Source organism: Rana temporaria, chromosome 7, assembly GCF_905171775.1.
Source record: "Rana temporaria chromosome 7, aRanTem1.1, whole genome shotgun sequence".
Taxonomy (NCBI): Eukaryota; Metazoa; Chordata; class Amphibia; order Anura; family Ranidae; genus Rana; species Rana temporaria.
The window spans coordinates 127187478-127210595 of NC_053495.1; the positions used below are offsets into that span (position 1 = coordinate 127187478).

General features: G+C 44.3%; 1 protein-coding gene across 1 annotated transcript in view; it reads left to right on the top strand.

Moving 5' to 3' along the window:
• TDRD5 (tudor domain containing 5) overlaps positions 1-23118 on the top strand; it is a 336334-nt gene that overhangs the window by 106374 nt on the left and 206842 nt on the right. Inside the window, exon 8 of the mRNA XM_040359954.1 lies at positions 19555-19667. Coding sequence (XP_040215888.1) covers positions 19555-19667 — 113 coding nt within the window. The remainder of the gene's footprint in view (positions 1-19554; positions 19668-23118) is intronic.

The following is a 23118-nucleotide window of genomic DNA, read 5'->3' on the forward strand; positions in this document are numbered from 1 at the left end:
TAAGTAACTTGTATTTTTCATTAAATGGGTTTCCTGCAGACACATCAGCCCTATTCCATGTTTTTCCAGCGTGGCAAAGACTGCAGCCCTTTTAGCTGCAGTTCCCAGGCCTCTAACATTCCATGAGCTTAAGTTTAACATTTTACTTTACATTTTACTTTACATCTAGCAACCACGGTTATACCATAGGGGGATAGGGGCATCCATCCCAGAAAATAATTTATGTAGCTATTCATTACCCTAGTTATCTATGTGTATAAATAGTGTTTACTAATTTTACCGTGTCTATTAGAACTTGTGAACTAACATCCCCAAGAAATATATGTGCTATTTTAGTGTTATTTCCATATAGGTTTTCAAACTCTATTTTCCCATATAAAATTTATACCCCTTATGAAATACTTTAGCGTTTTCCCCTTTTCCCTATCCTTTGTGCATTATCATTACCTTCTATACTTTTCTTTGGTTCGTGTTTTACGTATATTTTACTTATTACAGTGAACATTTTTTCCCTGTGTATCATGTACTTGTCTTCCCTTCCCCTCCCACCCTTCCTCCCTCTCCTCCCCCTCCCTCCCTTCCCCCCCCTCCGCACCTACCCAGGTGTTCCCCTAAGGGGTTTCCTATGGCCGTTTCCCATATCGTCCTTTCCTCTCTTAACATACTTTCATTCACTCCCCCCTTCCCCCCCCCCTCCCCACTTCTCCCACCCCTCCTCATTCACAATCCTCCCTTCTATATTCAACTCTTGACCAATTCCTCTCACTCATTTAAGTGTGCACCTTTCCTCCCACCTCCCCCCCCCCCTATCCGTGCAAGTTACAAATTAAACCCCTTACTCCTAGCTCCCCCCTCCCTCCTTTAATTGCGTTTCCATCCATAATGCTGCATCTTCAGGTTTATCAAAAAATAATGTCGTTCCCAGCGCAGCCACCCGTAGCCTCGCTGGGTATAATAAAGCATATGGAAGTTTAGCCCTCTGCATTTTCCGTTTAACCTCCAGAAACCCCGCCCTCCTCTTCTGTAACTGGGGAGAAAAATCAGGGTAAAATGAAACTTTAGAGCCTTCAAAAAAAACCTCTCCCATTTCTCTACTCTTTCTCAATAGGGACTCTTTATCTCGGTAATTCAAAAATTTTAGTAGCATTGATCTTGGACGCCCCCCGGTGGGGGGAGGCTTAAAGGGGACTCTATGCGCTCTTTCTATTGTAAATGCTTGTGAGAAGCTTTCTCTACCAAATAGTTTTACAAACCAGTTTTCCAAAAATTCTATTGGTCTAGCCCCCTCGCATTTCTCCGGTAGCCCCACCAGCCTAACATTGTCCCTCCGGAGTCTATTTTCTATTTCATCCATTTTCTCTTCTAATGTCTCCACTTGGGTCTTCATGTTCTTAACATCTTGTTTGAGAGGGTGCATTTCATCTTCCATTTGTGAGATCCTCCCTTCTGCTTCTGATATCCTTTCATTAGTCTTCCTTAATTCCTGTCCCACTGAGACCAGTTCTTCCTTGACACTTTTCATTTGGTCACACAGTTCTCCCAGTGCCTTTTTACATTCATTCACCACTAGGAATACGTCTTTTATTGTGGGAGCATCTTCAGGCCTGGGGGTTACTTTTGGATCCATAACTATGGGCGCTGCGTTCTTATTAACTGCAGTTTTGCTTACTGCCGCTGCCGCTGTTTGGCCTTGGCTTCGTCTCTCTGTGTTTATTTTGGCAGAGGCCTGGGACGTTGAGCCATTTTTAATGGGGGTCTGTTCTGATAAAAGAACATATTTTTCTAATTTGGCTGCTGCTACCGCAGCTACCCCCACCTTGTCTTTTGCTGACCTTAATGCTTGCGGCCCAGACATTCTAGAGAGGAGAAAAAAAAAAAAAAAACTTCTGTTTCTTTCCCCCTTCCCTCCCTCTCCCCTTTAAAGAAAAAAGGAAAAACAAAATAAATTGACCATTAATGCTCAATCTTCAGCTGATCCTGATCCTGATAGGCAGTATATAGTCACAATGAGACCAGTAATGGCTATTAGAACAATAACTCTGTATTTACAAGCGTATAATGAAGAAGTCTCTTTTATCCTCGATACGGTATGCAGTATGCGTATTCTCACTTTACTTCACTTTGCTTCCTTGTGCAACTGAATTCGTTTAGTTTTAGGATTTTAATCAGTCCATTTATCAATGCACATCACCGCACAGTACAGCACCATTAATTCATTTAAAACCAGCGTAAGTCCAGCAACTCACATAGGGCCTCCATAGGTAGCAACAAAGCCTATCAATGGCGCAGTGTTCAATTGTTTGGAAGTGCTAAAACAACAAGTCCAAAAGGCAGTTCAAAGGCAGGATGTCACACCAGCCGTGTGCCAGAGGTCATAAATAGATAATGATCAGTAGCCCTGCTTCACGAGCGTATTCTCACTTTACTTCACTTTACTTCCTTGTGCAACTGAATTCGTTTAGTTTTAAGATTTTAATCAGTCCATTTATCAATGCACATCACCGCACAGTGCAGCACCATTAATTCATTTAAAACCAGCGTAAGTCCAGCAACTCACATAGGGCCTCCATAGGTAGCAACAAAGCCTATCAATGGCGCAGTGTTCAATTGTTTGGAAGTGCTAAAACAACAAGTCCAAAAGGCAGTTCAAAGGCAGGATGTCACACCAGCCGTGTGCCAGAGGTCATAAATAGATAATGATCAGTAGCCCTGCTTCACGAGTGTAAAGTGGAGAAGTCTCAGTTTTCTTCAATGCAGTGTACAATGTATATACTCTCACTTCACATTACTTCATTTTACTTCACTGAGCAGTTACTTCATTAGGCATATAGCCAAACCATGTCTCAATGCACAGCACCGCACAGCACTATTGGTACCTTTGATATATATCCAGTCCAGACAGCATACCACAGTACAGGCCCATTCAAGGCACAATGTAATCCATACGTCACTATTTGTGCAGAGTTTTACTCACTTTTATGGTGTTTTTTTTTTGCAGGTTTTCCCCACTGTTTCTCCTCCTTTAAACAAGCCTGTGAGGCTTTTAGTATAGCGGTATAGGGGGGGAGTAAGTCCTCCTTATCAATCTGGTTCAGCTCTGCAGGGTAAGGCAGACCCCCTGGCTATCTCCCGTGTCTCCTCAAGCCTCCAGCAGCTAGGAAACGCCGATTCGCGCTGGGACTGACACGGCCGGTCACATGGGCTAGTCAGCTGACCACCGCCGTCCAATCATGCGGTTAGCTCGCCTGCTGCAGCTACGCCTCCACACCAGGTCTCCTCCGCTCTCTCCCTGGCTCCAGAAGCTCCCCAGACGGGACGGAAAACGAGCAGGTAATAAAAAAAAAAAAAAAAAGGGCACAGGACATCAACAGCTCCCGACCAGCGATGCAGGTAAACCGCCTCTGTCAGATAGGCTATGGAACAGATACGGCGTAGTAGGGAAGAAAGATAAGTTCAGCAGGTAGGAGAACCAGACTCCAGCAATTTAAGCAGCGCTCCCAGCATGGCCATTTCATATGCCTGTAGGGGGGGAGAGATACATGGGAGGCTTAGGCACACGCCTCTCCACTTCTCACATCTCTGCCTCGCTCACTCTCCACACTCCACGCTCCACACTCCTACATCCGGCCACACCCCAGGCTGTGATCCAATCTGCCATTTTGAAGGACAGGTTTGTCGAAGGGTTATGTGCCTAGCGACCTCGATGTTGAGATTGATCGAGCCTTGCAGACTGATCGTAGCTCATTGTTGCAGGTGCGCCCTAAGAAGACCAGGGATGACAAGTTCAGGTGGTCCTTCTTTACCACATATTCCATTCAGTCTGGACAAAGTAAAGAAATCCTTAGGAAGCATTGGGGTGTCCTTCAAAATGACAGAATATTGGGACCAGCTTTACCTGAAAGAGCAGGTGTTATCTTCAGGCGTGCTAGATCTATACAGGGCCAAATTGCGCCTAATGTTATAGATCTCCCCAAAAGTGTAACCTTTTCAGGATTGTAAGGCTTTCTTTCCTTGCTGCAAGTGTAATGTGTGCTTACACAACACTAGCGACAGACGAAAAAATGAGATGTTTCAGTCCATGGTCACCTTACAGGTATACCAGATGAAACAATTTACCACGTGCGCCACACAATATGTTGTGTACCTTTTTGACTTGCCCATGCAAGAAACAGTATATTGAGCGCACTATTAGGACCTTTACTGTTCATGTGAACGAGCATATAGCTAACATCAAATTGGGCAAGACCAATCGCAGCGTTCCCCGTCACCATTTACAATTTCACCATCGTGACCCCATGGGAACACAGTTTCTGGTGATTGACCAATTCGTCCCTCATTGGAGAGGTGAGTCCCGTATACGTGGAGTGTCCCGCTTGGAAACATATTGGATCCATGAACTGCGTACATGCAAAACTTTCGGTATGAACGTGGAATGGAACATTAATTCCTTTATTAATAGGGCTTGATCACCCATTCACTATCAGGTTGTTTCTATCCTGTTGTGCCACCCCATCTGAGATTTTTTGGCAATTTTGTGGATTCATGTGTATCTTTTTTATTTGTCCATTGGTCCAGTTTTTGCTAGGGTGAGGTAGTTCTGTTCAGGAGGTTCTCTCCTTCACAGATCTATGGCCACTTATGTGGCGTTTGTTGGTCGTGGCCTGTAATGGTCCGGCTTCATGTGGCTGGGTATGGATGTGTGCAGTGCCTTCTGTTTTCCTTAAGGTGGTGCTGTTCTACCCTAGCAGTGGTCACGTTAGTATCTGTCGCCCGTACGTCTCCTGCGCACGGCTGGACGCATTGCGGTTTACCTGTGCGCTTCATGTGACGTGGACGGCGTCGTCGTGGCGTCATGTGTGGCGCGACGGCTTTCCGATTCAGATTCCAGGTGCCTGTATAGGCAAATAATCGGCGCTGTTGCTGATTTGAGAGATCCGGTTCACAGCCGCATAATGCATTCATGGATTGGACGCCTCCGACGGCGGTGTCCACATATCGCCCTGTATGTGTGCCTCTCTATGGATGGTCTATGTCTGGGCTTCCCCATTGGTCGCCTGATAGGTGATGAGGGGACACGTCGTTGCCCATTGGTGCACGTCGTGTAGCCCCTCCTTCTTTCATGGTGTCCCTCCCCTGTCCTGTCCTTGTGCCTTTGAGTTCATGTTTAGGCTTTTCTATTGGTCACTGGACACATAAGGGGTTATGTTGCTACTCATTGGTGCATGTTTTCTGGCCCCTCCTCTGTTTATTTAGTGTTTTTTTTAAACATGTTCTATTGGTTCAAGGAGGATTAATACCGGGTCACAGGATGTTGTCACTGTGACCCAGGATGGGTTTATTGAGTTTACTCTGGTCTGTGTTTGGAGGACCACGTGAGTCCAGCTTGTCACGTGACGGTCATGTGATGGACTCTCCTCCAATCAGACGCACACTGGGAATTTGAGTGGCCAGTTCCACAGTTCAATTAAAAGTATTTATTATTTTTATATATATATATATATGTATGGGGGAGCAGGTAGATGCCCCAGTTGAAGTTCCCTCGGATGAAACGCGCAGGACTTAGTTTACCTGCTTTTATCCATTTTATTTTATTTTGTGATCACTTTTATGTCATTTTTGTTTGGTTTTTATTATAATAAACCCCAGATTATTTTTGACCTGCACCATTGGGAGCCCCTGTTTTCTTTTTCCTTGCATGTCCTGCTGGATTGTGTTTTTTTGGAGTTCCACCTTCGTTCCTTACTTTGGGCATTGGTTCTTTTTATTTGTAACACCTGCCGGAAGGAAAAGAGCTATCACGGTTCTCCTGGTCCTTTCCTGTCATTTGGATTGTCATCTACCCAGTGAGAGGTTTCCAGCGAATGATTGTCGCGTTCCAGGGTGGTCAAGCTTGTGGCCCTTCAGAATCAGCAGTCCAGTCTACTTTTTCGTTTGGGAGCTTTCATGCCTGTACGATCTACTGTCGTTGACGGTTAGATCCACCAGATCCGGTAAGGGTATTCCATTCATTCCATCTACTTAGAGCGGGAAGGAATTTTGGTTCCATGATGATTCATGCAGCATCTATCTTCAGTTTATATTGATGGACACGGTTTCACATTATTTATTCACTTTTATGGACTTTTTGTTCAATTTGTTTCAGTTACTCAGTTGATTTAGGGTTTTTTACATTACCACTAGCGCTATATTTACACTTGCCACTTTACTCAATTTTGTCACATTGCTGTGTAGCAGCTCACTTTGTCTAGATGAGCGCAGTATTTTTTTCCTTTTTATTTTCACTTTTTGGATTGAATTACTGAAATAAACTTTTTGATGATATTCTAATTTTATCAGATGCATCTGTATATTCACCTGTTTAAAGCGGTTGTATACCCGCAACATTTTTTGTTATTTACACCTGAAAGGCAAAAGGCATAGTGAGCTAGTATGCACCGCATACTAGCTCATTCTGAAATGCGTACCTTGGAATGAGGTGTGGAGAACTTACCTGGTCCACGTCGAGCGAGATGTCATCTTGCTTTGGCGTGTCTTCCGGGTATCGCCGATCCAGCGCTGTGATTGGCTGGAGCAGCGGTGTCGTCACTCCCGCGCGGGAGATTTCATTCCGGCAAGGTCCGGCGGCTGCCAGGCCTTTAGCAGAGGATCCCCGCTGTGCATGCGCCACTGCAATCAGCGGCACATTGCGAGGGGAATATCTCCTAAACCGTACAGGTTTAGGAGATATTCTTTATACCTACAGGTAAGCCTTATTATAGGCTTACCTGAAGGTAAAAGTGGTAGTCAAGAGTTTACTACCACTTTAAAAACAATTGTGCAATTACAATGCTAGTCAGAGTTTGATCAGTGTGATAAAATGCTTTCCCAATGGCGCGGTTTATATCCGGCGAAACCGAAGTCATGAAATCCTTGTAGCTTCCATTCCTTCCTTCATTAGTCACTAGGATTGCTTTTGCATGAAAGCTGACTGCTAGCTGAACAGAATGATACCAAGATGATACCTAAACCTGCAGGTATCATTCTGGTATAATCACTCAAAAGTTCAGCAACATACCTGTGGGCTGAATGAAAAAAGATTGATCGGTGGGTATGCCCACCATTAGAATACCGCCCTGTATCCACCCACTTCTAATCATGGGCATACATGCACTGTGCCAATTCCATGATCAAACAAGTGACTAAAAAGTGGCACGCTTGTGTGTAATGTCCACGTTGTTATGACCCTGAAAATGATAAGACTCTACTTAATGTTTAGACCGCAGGTGTAGAGGCTTATCAGAAATCAACCACCAGTTCACTCTCACAGAACAATAAGAGTTTGGGGTATTATCATCATATCCTCTAATGAAGGTAACACATAAAAGTAGTAGCTTAATTCCTCTTAAGCTTAATTCCTCTTAAGCTTAATTGATAGACACAACCCAAATTCTATAAGCGTAAATCTAATTTAGGTATTTGCATCAAATAAAGGTAGTAGAAATTACTGGTATTGTAGTATCTCACCACACACATATGAATAGTATGAAGTACTCTGCTGTATCTGGTGCTAGTATATAGTAATAAGTATAGAGTCTAGGATATAGTTCAGGCATATACTAGCAATCACTATTAGCAACAAGCTGGTATTACATATACTTGCGGTTTAGGAGGTGGTCTGTACCAGGAAGGTCCGCACAGGTGTTGATGGTATCTTATACTGCAGTAATGTGGTTTGGATATACTTGCGGTTTAGGAGGTGGTTTGTACCAGGAAAGTCCGCACAGGTGGTGGTGGTATCTAGCCTGTAGTGAGCAATGGTGGTGAATCTCCAGCAGAAGGTAGTGATGTCTTGGGTCTCTGAACAGGTGCGCTGTGAAGAGAGGTGCTACAGGGACTCTGTAGCTCGTTCTGGGTTCCCAGGTGGCGGCAGGGTCCAACAGGAATATCCGAACACCCTGCCGCCATTCCCGGGAGTTTAAATAGCCCGGGCAGTGGCTGAGCTGAGCGCCGCACGTTGGAACGCACTTCCGCGTTCCAACGTGGAGCGCAGACGTCCGCGCACCGGAAGTGACGCGGACGTGTATCTGAATGGAGCGCAACTGTCATAAGTGACAAGTCTGCGCTCCATGTGGAAGGAGTAACGCTGACGGCGTTACATACCCCCCTCCTCAAGGGGGCACCTCCGGAGCGCCCAGTGAGACATGGTTTATCAGGATATTTATGATGAAACTGCTTAATGAGCCGAGGAGCATGAATATTTGAAGAACATTCCCAGGAATCATCTGTGGGAGAATAGCCTTTCCAACGAATCAAATATTGAATAGAGGATCCTCTTTTCCTAGAATCAAGAATCTTCTCTACCTGATATTCAGTTTCACCAAAAACTTGAATTGGAGGAGGAGGTTGTGGATCTCTATTTGGAAAGGGGTTAGATTTATAAGGCTTGATTAGTGAAACATGAAAAGATGGATGAATCTTCCAATCTGGAGGTAGAAGTAATCTAACAGCATTTTTATTTATTACATGAGAAATTGAGAAAGGTCCTGTATATTGACGACCAAGTTTCTTTGAAGGAATATTAAGTCGTAAATTCCGAGTGGATAACCATACCAAATCTCCAATCTTGTATGGAGGTGATATTGTTCTATGAGAGTCGTAATATTTCTTTTGTCTAATTTGAGCAGTCTTTAGATTAGAACGAAGAGTGTTTAGAGTGTTTTTTATGGTTGATAAGAAATTCTCAACAGCCGGAACATTACTTGGAGAAAAAGTAGAAGGTAAACTATTAGGATGAAACCCATAATTTGCGTAAAAGGGTGAAAACTGAGAAGATGAATTGGAAGCATTGTTATATGCAAACTCTGCATGTGGAAGTAAGTCAACCCAGTCATCTTGAAGATGGGTGCAATAACAGCGCAAATATTGCTCAAGAGTTTGGTTAACACGTTCCGTTTGCCCATTTGTTTGGGGATGATAAGCAGTAGATCTACGATGATCTATTTGTAAAGTTTGGCAAAGGGCTCTCCAAAACTTGGAAATAAACTGTGACCCACGATCCGAAATGATTTGGGATGGAAGGCCATGCAATTTAAGAATATTAGATACAAAAGCCCTTGCTGTTTCTTGAGAAGTAGGTAACTTTTTCAAAGGTACAAAATGGGCCATCTTGGTTAATATGTCAACAGTGACCATGATGGTGTTAAATCCATTTGATCTAGGAAGATCTACTATGAAATCCATGGATATAACATACCAAGGTCTGTCAGGTATTGGGATGGAGGTTAATAACCCATAGGGTGGTTTCCTCGAATGTTTGTTGATTGCACAAGTGTGGCAAGAACTCACATAGTCATGAACAGTCTTTGTCATATGGGGCCACCAATAATTTCTCTTCAGTAAAAGAATGGTTTTACTAATACCAGGATGACCTGCAAGTGGGGCATCGTGGAGTTGTTTTAATAGTGTGAGTTGTAAACTTGGTGGAACGTAGATCTTGTCGTTGAAAGTAAATAGTCCATTAGACTGCTGTTGTAGACCTTTAGGGAGTTGAGATTTATCTTTAGAAAGAGTTTGAATGAGCAATTTATCGAATGTCAAAGTTGTTCCAATAATTCGGTTGGAAGGAATAATGGAAAGTGGTGGAATGTCCATGGATTGATCTTCATTCATACGAGATAGAGAATCTGCTTTGATATTTTGAGTACCAGGGAGGTATGAGATGACAAAATCAAAACGATCAAAAAATAAACTCCATCTGACTTGACGGGCAGAAAGAGTTTTGAGATGCTGTAAATTACGATGGTCAGTGAGGATAGTGATAGGGTGTGTAGAACCTTCCAGAAGGTGTCTCCAGTTTGCGAGAGCGTCCTTTATTGCTAACAGTTCCTTTTCTCCAATCGGATAGTTCTTTTCAGCTGGTGATAAAGTTCTGGAATAAAAGGCAACAGGATGTAGTGGGTGTGATAATGTGGGTCGTTGGGAAAGTACAGCACCCAAGGCAAAATGTGAAGCATCAACTTCCAACGTAAAATGAAACATTGGATTGGGAAGTTGGAGAATGGGAGCTGAAGAGTAACTAAGCTTAAGTGTTTCAAAGGATTTCTGTGCTTCCTTGGACCAAATGAAAGGTATCTTAGAACTGGTTAGACTAGTAAGTGGTCTCACAATTGATGAGAAATTTTTAATGAATTTTCTATAATAATTAGAAAATCCAAGGAATCTCTGAAGGGCCTTTCTGGACTGGGGAGAAGGCCAAGACAAAATGCAATCCACTTTAGTATGGTCCATCTGAACTCCATCTGGAGTGATTTGATAACCAAGAAAGAAGATAGTAGTCTGACTGAAGACGCACTTCTCAAGTTTTGCATATAGAGAGTGAATTCTGAGTCTCTCCAGAATCCAACGCACATGTTTGTGATGTTCCTCGAGAGTATCAGAATAAATTAATATGTCATCTAAGTAGATAACAACACAAATGTCAAGCAGATCATGAAAAATATCGTTAATAAACCACTGAAAAGTTGCTGGGGCATTACATAAGCCGAAAGGCATTACACAGTACTCGAAAAGCCCGTATCGAGTTTTAAAAGCAGTTTTCCACTCATCTCCAGAGCGAATCCTTATGAGATTATAAGCACCTCTGAGGTCTAGCTTTGTGTAGATCTTAGCTGTCTGTAACCTTTCAATAAGCTCTGGAATGAGTGGTAATGGATATCTATTCTTTATTGTGATGTTATTGAGGGATCGATAATCTATTATCGGTCGAAGTGATCCATCCTTATTTTTTACAAAAAATAGAGCTGCACTGGCAGAAGAAGTGGAGGGCCTTATAAATCCTTTTTTAAGGTTCTCATCCAAGTAAACTTTTAGGTGTATAAGCTCTGGTTGTGAAAGGGGGTAGATCCGAGCGGTAGGGATAGGACTGTCAGGAATTAAGTCAATAGGACAATCGTAAATCCTATGTGGAGGGAGTTTCTCCGCGTTAGTCTTACTGAACACATCATCAAAATCTTGTAAGTAATCTGGTAAATTAGTAGGATGAATCTCTGAGAAGGAGATGACACATGGAGGATGACAAAATTCTGTACAGTAAGTAGACTGTAAAGAAAGAGATCTTGTGGGCCAAAGAATAGTAGGCTGATGAAGATGCAACCATGGTAAACCTAAAACTATAGGGAAAACTGGAGATGAAATAATATCAAAATTGAGAGTCTCTGTGTGGCCATTGGCACAAGAAACTATTAAAGGAACTGTCTGAGATCTAACTGGTCCGAAAGAAGAGTTAGATCCATCAATAAATGTGAGTGACACTGGAATCTGCTTTAACACACTGGGAATTTTATTTGCTTTTACAACATTTGAGTCAATGAAGTTGCCACATGCCCCGCTGTCGACCATTGCTTCAATGGAAATCTTTCCTTGATCCCACTGTAGGGTGAGAGGAACAAAAATATAATGATTAGATATGGTTCCGGGTGAATTTAATTTATTAATGTGGGAGAAATTACCTTCTGAATTCTTCTTGAGAAGAGGGCAGGTGGAAACGATGTGGTCAGGAGCAGAACAATATAGGCAAAGATTGTTAGCTCTGCGGCGCTGTTTCTCTGCAGAGGTTAAAGGTCCTTTAATAACACTAAGATCCATTGGAGAATCTTTGGGAGGTGATCTAGATCTCCTGAAGGGAGTGACAGAATAGGTAGTGGCACGTTCGGTCTTTCTTTCGCGAAGGCGACGATCAATAGTGACTGAGAGGTGCATAAGATCTTCCAAAGTAGTGGGTAGGTCAACACGAGCTAACTCATCCTTCATAGCTTCAGATAAACCCAAACGGAACTGGTTTCTGAGAGAAATATCAGACCATTGAGTTTCTCTGCACCAACATTTGAATTCTGAAATAAAATCTTCAACAGGACGCCTTCCCTGTCTAAGACTCCTGATTGAATTCTCAGCTGTTAACTGTTTGTTGGGATCTTCGTATAACAAAGACATCTCATCAAGAAATGTGTCAAAATCTCCTAAGAGATCTCCGTGTTCTTCTACATAGGTGTCAGCCCATACCCTGGGCTCACCTCTAAGAAAAGAAATTAATGTAAGGATCTTTATCCTATCAGAATGATAAGTACGTGGCTGTAGTTCAAACATCAGTCGACATGAACTAATAAATTGTCTGTAATTTTTTCTATCTCCAAAAAATGGTTCCGGTGAACAGGCCTTTGGTTCAGGTCTTTGCCTGGCTTGTGCCAAATTTTGATCTCTTAAAGCATCATTCTGCATACGTAACTCATTCATGTTGTTAGTAAGATTATCAACTCTTTGAGAGAGTGCAACTAAATGATTTGCAAGGTCAGCTGGATCCATTTAAAAGATATATGTAAATATATCCTTTATCTTTTTGGGTTCGGATATTATGTTATGACCCTGAAAATGATAAGACTCTACTTAATGTTTAGACCGCAGGTGTAGAGGCTTATCAGAAATCAACCACCAGTTCACTCTCACAGAACAATAAGAGTTTGGGGTATTATCATCATATCCTCTAATGAAGGTAACACATAAAAGTAGTAGCTTAATTCCTCTTAAGCTTAATTCCTCTTAAGCTTAATTGATAGACACAACCCAAATTCTATAAGCGTAAATCTAATTTAGGTATTTGCATCAAATAAAGGTAGTAGAAATTACTGGTATTGTAGTATCTCACCACACACATATGAATAGTATGAAGTACTCTGCTGTATCTGGTGCTAGTATATAGTAATAAGTATAGAGTCTAGGATATAGTTCAGGCATATACTAGCAATCACTATTAGCAACAAGCTGGTATTACATATACTTGCGGTTTAGGAGGTGGTCTGTACCAGGAAGGTCCGCACAGGTGTTGATGGTATCTTATACTGCAGTAATGTGGTTTGGATATACTTGCGGTTTAGGAGGTGGTTTGTACCAGGAAAGTCCGCACAGGTGGTGGTGGTATCTAGCCTGTAGTGAGCAATGGTGGTGAATCTCCAGCAGAAGGTAGTGATGTCTTGGGTCTCTGAACAGGTGCGCTGTGAAGAGAGGTGCTACAGGGACTCTGTAGCTCGTTCTGGGTTCCCAGGTGGCGGCAGGGTCCAACAGGAATATCCGAACACCCTGCCGCCATTCCCGGGAGTTTAAATAGCCCGGGCAGTGGCTGAGCTGAGCGCCGCACGTTGGAACGCACTTCCGCGTTCCAACGTGGAGCGCAGACGTCCGTGCACCGGAAGTGACGCGGACGTGTATCTGAATGGAGCGCAACGGTCATAAGTGACAAGTCTGCGCTCCATGTGGAAGGAGTAACGCTGACGGCGTTACACACGTACAAGTGGTACCCCTTTCCGAAAAAGGCCCCTTTCACACTACTGCGATTTCACAGTGATTTCACGGACACGATTTTGCCGTGATTCGCGGCCTGTGTAAGTGGCATCAAAATCAGACCAAAGTAGTGCGGGGACTACTTTTGAAGTCGTAACGACTTGAAGTCGTACTAATATGAATGGTTGTCATTGGAAATCATAGGAAACAACTTGTCATGCTACTTTGCCATCACAAATCGTGGGACAAGTCGTATTACTGTGAAAGGGGCCTAAGGGGTGACACCAAGTCCCACACAATTACCAGCATTCCCTATGTAGTTTGGGCAGTTTTCGGGCTCCACGTGACTATCTTTTCCCTCCTAAACCATAAAATTATATGTATAGCCTGTTGCCCTGTCAGAGCTTATACATCTTGACCCCATATCTTTTTTTTTTTTTTAATCCAACAAAATTTTATTTAGTTTACAGAGGTACAAGGTATGCAAGGTCCCCTTAACATTGCGGGGAAAGATAAAGAGCTGCAATGAGATAACCACTACTCACAATACATTTATGAACAGGAGGTAACCCTCCCCCCCCCCAGCAAGTCAAACCTTTCCCTCCCGACAATTAGCTCAATGCCCACCTCACCCAATATTGACGCCTAGAAGCCTGTCCATCACCAGGTCCACAGGGGCCAGACCCGGCACATCCAGCCACTTTGCCCATAACTTCTCAAATTTTTGGGCATTACCCCTGTGTTGATATATCACCTTCTCCATCCTCAGCACTATCCCAATGTTATTGATCCATTCAGCTAGAGTCGGAGGAGCCTCGGCCCTCCAGTGAACCATAATAAGCTTCCTAGCTTGGAACAAGACCCTTTGCACCGCCTCCCTGTCCGCCTCCTCCCATTCGTACTCCTCCAGAGCCCCCAAGAGACAAGCCCTCGGGTCCTGCGGAGGAGACACTCCAAATGCTGAATTGATGGTACTCACGACTCCCGCCCAATACGTGTGGAGCTTTGGGCATCTCCACAGCATATGTATCAGATCTCCATGGTCTCTCTTGCACCTGGTGCAGGTAGGGTCGAGCTGTGGATTCATTCTATGGAGTCTGTGAGGGGTATAATAGGTTCGTAACAAAATGTACAGTTGCGTGAGCCTCTGTGAGACATTCAGTGAGCACTTGCCTACTGCCTGAAAAATTTCCTCCCATTGTTCACCGTCCAAGTCCCCTGCATCTGCTTCCCACCTTTCCCGTATCTTCAGGGGATGCTGCTTCATCACATACTGTAACAGGATGGCATAGCATTGGGAGATAAAGCCCTTAGACGTCCCAGCATCCCCCAGAAGTTCAAAAGCAGGGGTCGGCGACAGGCACCACTCAGAGGAGCGACCCTGTGCCGCCACTGCGTGTCTCAACTGTATGTATGAGAAGTGCATGGACTGTGGCAGGCCAAACGCCTCCCGCAATTCCGGAAACGTGCGAAGTACCCCGTTACGGAATATGTGGGTAAGGTGTGTGATCCCATAATGTTTCCACCTGGCACCGGACTGCAGTTTAGCCAGTTCAGTGTACGTGTCATTTTGCCATATAGGACTGTACTTCGTGTAACCCTCTGCGTTTTGGACATATTTAACCTTATTCCATATCTTCTGAATCAGACTAAATGTGGGGAGCTTCTTGTGCGGTCTAGCAAATGCCTGCGCCTCCAACGCCTCAGGGATCGGACCTCCGCCCACGGTGTGCTCCATAAGCCTCTGAGCCGAGGACCGCACCGTCGGCCGAAACATGCCAACCAGCTGCTGCATCTGAGCCGCCAAGTAGTATAGCCAGGGGTTTGGCAACGCCAATCCCCCGCTATCTTTAGGTCTCTGCAGGTGTTCCAACTTAATCCTAGGATTCTTATCCTTCCAGATGAGACCCCGAAAAATACTGTTCACTGTATGGAAAACTTTCAGGGGGATGACCATGGGGGTGTTGTGGAGAAAGTATAATAGTTGCGTCATGAGTATCATCTTGATAAGATTCACCCTCCCAGCAACCGACAGAAGCAGGGCCTTCCAAGTTTTAACTTTGTCCCTAAACCGCAGCAACAGGGGGGAGATATTTAGATGTATGAAATCTCGTGGCCGAGCCGTTATCTGTACCCCTAGATATTTAAAGGATGAAGTAATGGATATGGGGCAGACAGAGTTAATTACTTGTGTGTCATCACCGTCCAACAAAAGCAATGCTGACTTTGCCCAGTTTATGAGCAGGCCAGAGAATTTTCCAAACTCTGTGATTGCCATCATAGCCTCTCTAAGGGAGGAGTCCGTGTCTCCCAGCAGAAGAAGCGTGTCGTCGGCATACAACATCACCTTTTCCTGCATGTCGCCATAACAAAAACCGGTGATGCGAGGGTTAGCCCTGATACTAATGGCCAGCGGCTCAATAGCCAGGGCAAAGAGGAGGGGAGAAGGGGACAACCCTGCCGCGTCCCCCTCCTCAGTGCAAAGCCCGCCGACAACGAGCCAAATGTCCGTATCGCCGCCTGCGGCTGGCTGTACAGCAGCCGCACCCAGGAAATGTAGACAGGGCCAAATCCGAATTTCCGCAACACGGTCCAGAGATAATTCCAATCAATACTATCGAAGGCTTTTGTTGCGTCTAAGGATAATAGAGCCCTACTGCCCATGTTGTCCGCCCGCGCCTGTATATTAAGGAACAGCCTTCTCAAATTAACCGCCGTCGATTTGTTAGGCATGAACCCGGCTTGGTCTCCATGTACTATAGAAGTCACCACCCCATTTAGCCGAATGGCGAGCACCTTGGCCAGGATCTTAACGTTCTTGACCCCATATCTTGCACGCTTGCTAAGAAGATGCTGTTTGAAAGGCAAGCATCCAGAAATTTAATCAGGGACTTATCAATGCAGACAACTTGATTGGGAGTAAACAAGGCAGCAAACTGTTGAAGTGGTATACGAGGAGCCAAATTTTGTAGAGCCGATCGTATTCAGGGTCACCCCGAGGATGACAGAGTTCATTGTCATTAAAATGCATTTACCCTGCAAGATCTGCTCATATCTAGTCCTGGTCATGGATGCAGAGAACACGGGCATGTGTTGAATTGGGTTAGTGGACCAATATGACCGCAACTCAGTTTTTTTTAACTATGTCCATTAGAAGAGAGTGTCCCATGAAGGTCTTGCATTCGGAAACCGTAATAGGTTTCCAATCTCTGGCAAGGGTCAACTGGGGATTAGCGGCAATTAATTGACCAGCATACAAATTGCTTTGATCCACAATAGATCTGTAGAGATATTCAGTGAAAAACAGCGAATAAAAATGTAAGTGACGTAAAGTCAACTGTTTCCACCTGAATTCCAGATTGGCCAGTGAATGGGGGAAGTACGGGTGCTGCAGAAGTAGTGGGCTCCCAATTTAGATTGGCATATTCTGCAGGAAGGGCTCTATGGGTAAGACGGGCTTGTGTTTGTTTTTTTGGTGGCTGCGGGACACTAGTTGTGCTAGCCACCGCACCAGCTTGAACAGCACTTATGGGACTTTCCACAGCACCACGTGATACTGCAGTGCTGGATGTATGACCAGGGTGTACTAGGCCGCTGATGCTTGCCAGTTCCCCAGAGGGATGAGCGGCACTAGTACTAGCTCTCTGCTCCATACGAGAGCCCTTAACAACAGAAGAAGAATGGGGTTAGGTACGCCTGACTTTGGCAAGGACCACTACTCTGTCGCCAAGAGCTATCTGTCAGGGTGCCGCTGCTGTCCACTAGATCGTATTCTGAGCCTAATTGTGACAGATGGGTGACTTCCTCTTCAATCTCATCTGTCATGCTCAAACATGTAGGCCTCCTCACTAATGTACCTTCGATTGGCCTCTAAATTTACTGGCACAACTTGTGAGACTCGCAGGCAAAAAGAGCACCTGATTGTCAGAGCCTGCTTCAATCCCTACCAAACAAACTGTTAGCGTTCGCAGGGATCAGGCCTGACTCTGCGAATGCTGCAGTTATGTGTTTTGTTAGTGACCGTGATCGATTTGATATTGCACTTGGGTGGGCTGGGCAGAGGGGCTAAACGCAGTTGCTAGCAGGTATCTGCGCTGATCCAGTTAACTATGCATTTTTGGGAACCCTAAACTACTGGGGACGCTAGTATAGATCTTATCAAATCAAAGATATTGATCCGTTAAGACACTATACTACTAAGAGAGGTGTATGGGTGTTGGCGCTACTGGCACTAATCTGATGCTGCCTGGGGCTTGCACAGACCCTAACTGACGCTAAAACCTTACTGATGTCACCCGCCGGGTGATCAGGGGGTTGAACCTTTATTAGGTAATATACGGTGGGTACCCTGAAGCTATAAAAAAATAACACCCGTGACACTAATACAGCAATCGGAAAATAGATCTACTAGTGACACTGGTGGCAGGGGGTGAAAGGGTTAACCGGGGATTAAACCTTTATTTAGTTGGGTACCCTTGACCTACCTGGGCCTACTACTCGCTGCCCTAATTCTGATAAGTATCACAAAGTGACACCAATGCAGTGATCAGGAAAAATCGGAAAACTGAAATTGGTGATGCAGTGACGGAGTATAAAGGGGTTAATCGGGGTGGGGGATGAAATGTGTGCCTATGTGTACTGTGTCAGTGTAGTGTTGGTGCAACTCACTTTTAAATGTCTTTTCTCCTCTCTCTGGAACCGATAAGAATTATGCGAGGGGCGATAACATCACTTCCCACGCCTGTGTTTTCACTTATAGGCAGGAAAAGCATTTCATTGGTCTGAACCGATCAGCAGGTCCAGGCCAGAAATCATTGGCCTGGACCTGAAGACTGATTGGTTCTGCACTGAATTGGATCGCCGCGGGGGCACGCGCCCCCCTGCCCGTGGACGACTTATCGGTACGTTGTTTTGTGCACCCGTGCCATTCAGCCAACATATATCCGCATGAGCCAATCGGGAACCGGTTAATAGATTAGATGCCGTTGAGACAAGCACCCCTTCTTCCTGCTGTCTGCACCTGCTTAATGCTCCATCTGTTGGCCCTGATCAGCATGTGGCTGTAACTGGAGCAAGTGAGAGCTAGCACTGCATATGTGTGGTTCCTGTAGTGCTAGGGGCTCTCCTTCTGACAGCTGTGCCATCTCAGCTCAGAAGACAGGAGGGTGCCATGAAAAGCATTTGCAGTTTTCCCTCAAGCTCTTGTCAAGTTAAGAGCTATGCCTTCTTTCCACATCTAACCCTTCCCATTGGCTGCTGCCTTATACAGAGAGCAGTGACGGGACTGTCGCAGGAAGCATTGGGGTGTTTTTGTCCTGCAGGCAGTGATTCACAGCCTGACTTCACCTTCTTCATTCTGTGCCAGATACAAGATGGTGGAATCTAATTAAGGGGTTACTGGAGATAGACCAGAGCATAATTATTGCTCATATAATATGCATTAGAGTTGTTAATAAGTTGAATAGTTCTTGTTTGTTTTTCTGTAGTGGCCTATTCACACCAGCGTGATCTGTTGTGCATTTAACGTATGTGCATTATTTTAAGACGTCAATTGATTGAATGGATTAAAAATTGCACCACAGTGGATCTAAAGTCACAGCGTGTCTGTGCATTTTGTAGGTACCTGGCACCTCTGCAAGTTACACAGTGGAATGAATGGGCCCTAAAGATTGGAAATGGATAGGGTTGCTTTAAACACAACGGGGGTTAGGATTCACTTCAACTTTAACAAGGATTCAAACATTGAATCCAGAAAGAAAATATGTCAATCTTGGGTGAATGTTGTATGAATCCTGATTAAAAACATTTATAAAACCACCCCTATATAAATGTAAAATAACAGCATCTATATTAGTCTTTTGATAGTTTTCTCTTAATATGCAATTGTTTGTTTCTTGTATAATAATCGTATTCATTGTAGAAACTGATCTATACCTATTTTGTATCGCTTCGTATTGACTAGAGTGGGTGTGTAAATTCATCTACAACTACAGGGTTGAATAAAATTTTTACTGGAACCAGGGAATCTGTTCACTGGTGTTCTAAAGACACAAAGGTCTGTGTGATGTTCCTAGTAGCCTTTGAATTGATGGGATGATCTGATGTTGCTCATGCTTCTTCCTGCTTTGTGTTAGAATGACAGGCTTTGCATACTTTGCTGTTAGCAGTTTCCATTTGCCATTGCTAAATATTTAAATATTGTGTATACATTTGCTCATCCTTTTTTTTTTTTTTTTTTTTTTTAAGGCAATGTATCGCTGCTTGTTGATGACGTTTCCGGATGGAATTCAGCTGCAGAAACATCTGAACTTATAAAGCCACTGGTGATCAAAATTCCTCCAGCTGCAGGAAATGCAATGGTAGTGTTTGGGTTGAGTTTCAGCATTGTGTTATTGTAACTTCTGTAAAGTACCCAGTTGTGTTTGTCATAATTATAATTGCAGATAAGAGCAGAAGATCCCGGGAGCTGTACATTAGAACAAGACCTGTTGTGTGTAGACAAGTGACAGTCTCAGCCTGGACCCCCACCAGGCCATGCCCCCAATGCGTTTACTCCACCCACTGAAACTTATTCATGAGGATGGGCCATCCCTATAAGTAAGCTCTAGTGGGTGGAGTGAAACACGTAGGGAGTGTGGTTTGGCGGGGGCCCAGGCTGAGACTGCCATTTGATTACACACAGCAGGTCTTGTTCTGATGTGCAGCTCTTGGGATTGTCTGGAGCATGTGTGGGCTTCTTCCCAGCCAGCACTCGCAGCAGCAGGCACATGACTACATGTCATAGCAACCTGAGTGGCTCACATAAATACCATGGGTTCGCAATATATATATTTTTTAAACATTTTAAAGTTTATTAAGCTTTAACAGTAGTACAGAGATGGTTACAATCATATACCAAAAATGTACATATCTGTCAGTTGCATTTAAATTTTAGGAAAGTGTTAAGAATAATGGTTCGGTTGACTGTAGTTTCAAATATTAAGGCAAAGTACCACACAACTATACCACTTTAATCTGACCGCAATATTTATAATTGCGTTAAAGTATATGTAAACTCTAAACGCAAGCTTCTGTTACTTGCTCTTTTTGGCTGTAAATATACAGTTTTGTTACATCTTTTCGATAAGTGCAAAAATATCTGATCCTGCCAAAAAATTTGGGAGCTGGTAACTTTTGCATGCTCCATTTGTACTACACATTTATCGGTTACATTGTTACCATTTTTCTCTGGGCTACAGAACATCTCCCCTCTATGCTATGAAGAAAAGTAGAGGAGGTGTTCTGCAGTCCTGTCTTAGGACAGAAAGTAGGATACTGTCAGGATCACTAGATGAAAGCAAAGGAAAATAAACTGTTGCAGCCACCTCACTAAAGCATTGTAGGCTGAAATATATTAGATTCTTGTTTTTGAGTTTGGGTACACTTTAAAGCCTTCATGCAAAAGTTGTTTTCTGCCTTTGGAATGCAGGGCAAAGATATGAACAGGAAGTGTTTATAAAATAAATTAAGTCTATAGATTTATGGAATCAGTGGACGAGTCTGCTCTGGTGATATATAGACTGCAGTGGCAGCGGGAACTTAATCTGGACGATGACGATTTAGATTGGGCAGGAGGCTGGCAAAACATGCGCAAGTGTACTAAGTCGCTGACAGTAAGAGAAACTGTAATTAAGCTACTGACGAGATGGTACTACACTCCACTCTGGCTTAGTAACATTTTTCCACAGGCCTCCCCTTCTTGCTTTCGAGGTTGCCCACAGCAGGGTTCATTTCTCCATCTATTTTGGGAATGTGAGAGGTTACAGCCTACCTGGAAGGCAGCTCTGGAAATGATAGATAAGTTGGCAGGTGAGCAGGTTGACGTTTAGGCATTGCCTTCTTTTCCAGACCCTGCATGACATTCCTAGACATCTGATGAGGTTGATCCACTCCATATGTATTGCTGTTCACTGGGCTATTGATCTTCACTGGAAAATGCAGTCGGTCCCCTTCCCCCCCAATAATTGCTCGGATATATCAGATGATGCTGTCAGAAAAAATATTTCATACTCTACACGATTCTGTCCCAGCTTATGATGCTAAATTGAACCCTTGGTTTCTGTATAGACTCCAGGAATAACTGACCTTAGTCTTTTTGTTTTGTTTTACTTATGTGCTTTTCTTTTATGTGTTTTATTCTTTATTTTTCTCTTTTGCATATAATACATGTGATTCTTCAATTTGTTGCTGAAATCGCCTTATGCATTCATTGTATGTTATCCTCCCAGGGCTCTGGGTTTGCACTATATACAGGTTTCCTATTTCTTTTTTTTTTTTTTTAATTTTTTATTTCTCATCAAAAAGTCAGTCTTCGCGGACCACCAATATACACAAGTTACAGTAGCAAGAATACAAATCAAACACAGTCACAGAGATACTTGTAGGCCTTTGGTTATACAAATAATGTCGCAGTGGGACACTAAGGCATAACTGGGAGCTCTCGGAACTTGTCTCAAGGAGGGTACAGCTGCCCCCAGCTGTCCTGGTATTGGGGTTCGATCGGACCGACCTCCAGGTCCGTTTTCCATTTTCAATAGAAAAGATAGAGTAAAAGTTAGAGAGGGGTATAGAAAGGTTTATCAGAGTGAAGACAGGGAGGGGGGAAGAGAGGCGTTGTTGGCTAGAGAGTATCAAGTCCTCCATTCGGCTGATCTCGTCCACCTTGTGCAGCCAAAGAGCAATAGTCGGAGGGTGAGGTGACTTCCATCGGAGAGGTACGCAGGCCTTGGCCGCGTCCAGGAGGTGGCGGACCACGGACCTCTTGTAGACCCCTGATGGCATATTGGTTGCGTGCAGGAGGAAGTAGCCCGGGTCATCTGGTACCACGTATCCTGTGAATTTTTGGGCGATCCGTCGCACCTCTCCCCAGAAGCCCCTGATTCGTGGGCAGGTCCAAAGGACGTGCAGTAGGGTGCCCCTATCCCGCTGGCATCTCCAACAGACGCCAGCAGTGTTGGGGAACAGCTTATTTAGGAGGTCTGGGGTCCTGTACCAGCGGGAGAGAATCTTGTAATTCGTCTCCTGGGTTTTTGCACAAAGGGAGGACTTGTGTGTGAAGTGAAGTATGGTTTGTTTTTTGGCGGGCGAGAACTGTGTGTTCAGGTCCCTTTCCCATTTTTCCAGGGCTGGCAGCCGATATCCTCCAGGTGGTGTTATCAGCATGGCATACAGTAGGGAGAGAGCGTGTGGAAGCACCCCAGACTCCTCGCACATTGCCTCCAGTTCAGTCATTGGTACTTGTCCCGTCGGGGGGGCAGGGATGCTACTTAAAAAGTGAGTCAGCTGATTCGAATCGGGAGGGCCTGCAGGAGGTACAGAAATTTGGGAAGGATCGTCATTTTTAAAATGTTACATCTGCCCACCCACGAGTGCAGTCCGCTAGTCCACTGAGTTAACAGTTTCCGGACCTCTGTCAAAAGGGGTGGAAAGTTCAGTCGGTAGAGGTGCGAGAGTGTGGGAGGGATGAAAGTCCCTAAATATTTGAGCGCCACTGCCGTCCACCTCAGACCAAATCCCGTCTTAAGCCGGGCAAGGTGGTGCTGCGAAATCCCTATGCCCATGGCCTCTGACTTTGACAGGTTGATCTTTAGATTGGAGAGTGTACCATAATTATCGAATTCCCGGAAAAGGGCTGGGAGGGAGGTGTCGGGGTCTGTGAGGGTGAAAAGTAGGTCGTCTGCATAAGCGGATACTTTATGTTGTGCGTTCGTGGTAGCGACGCCCTTGATGTCAGGATTCAGCCGGACATGGCACAAAAATGGCTCTAGTGAC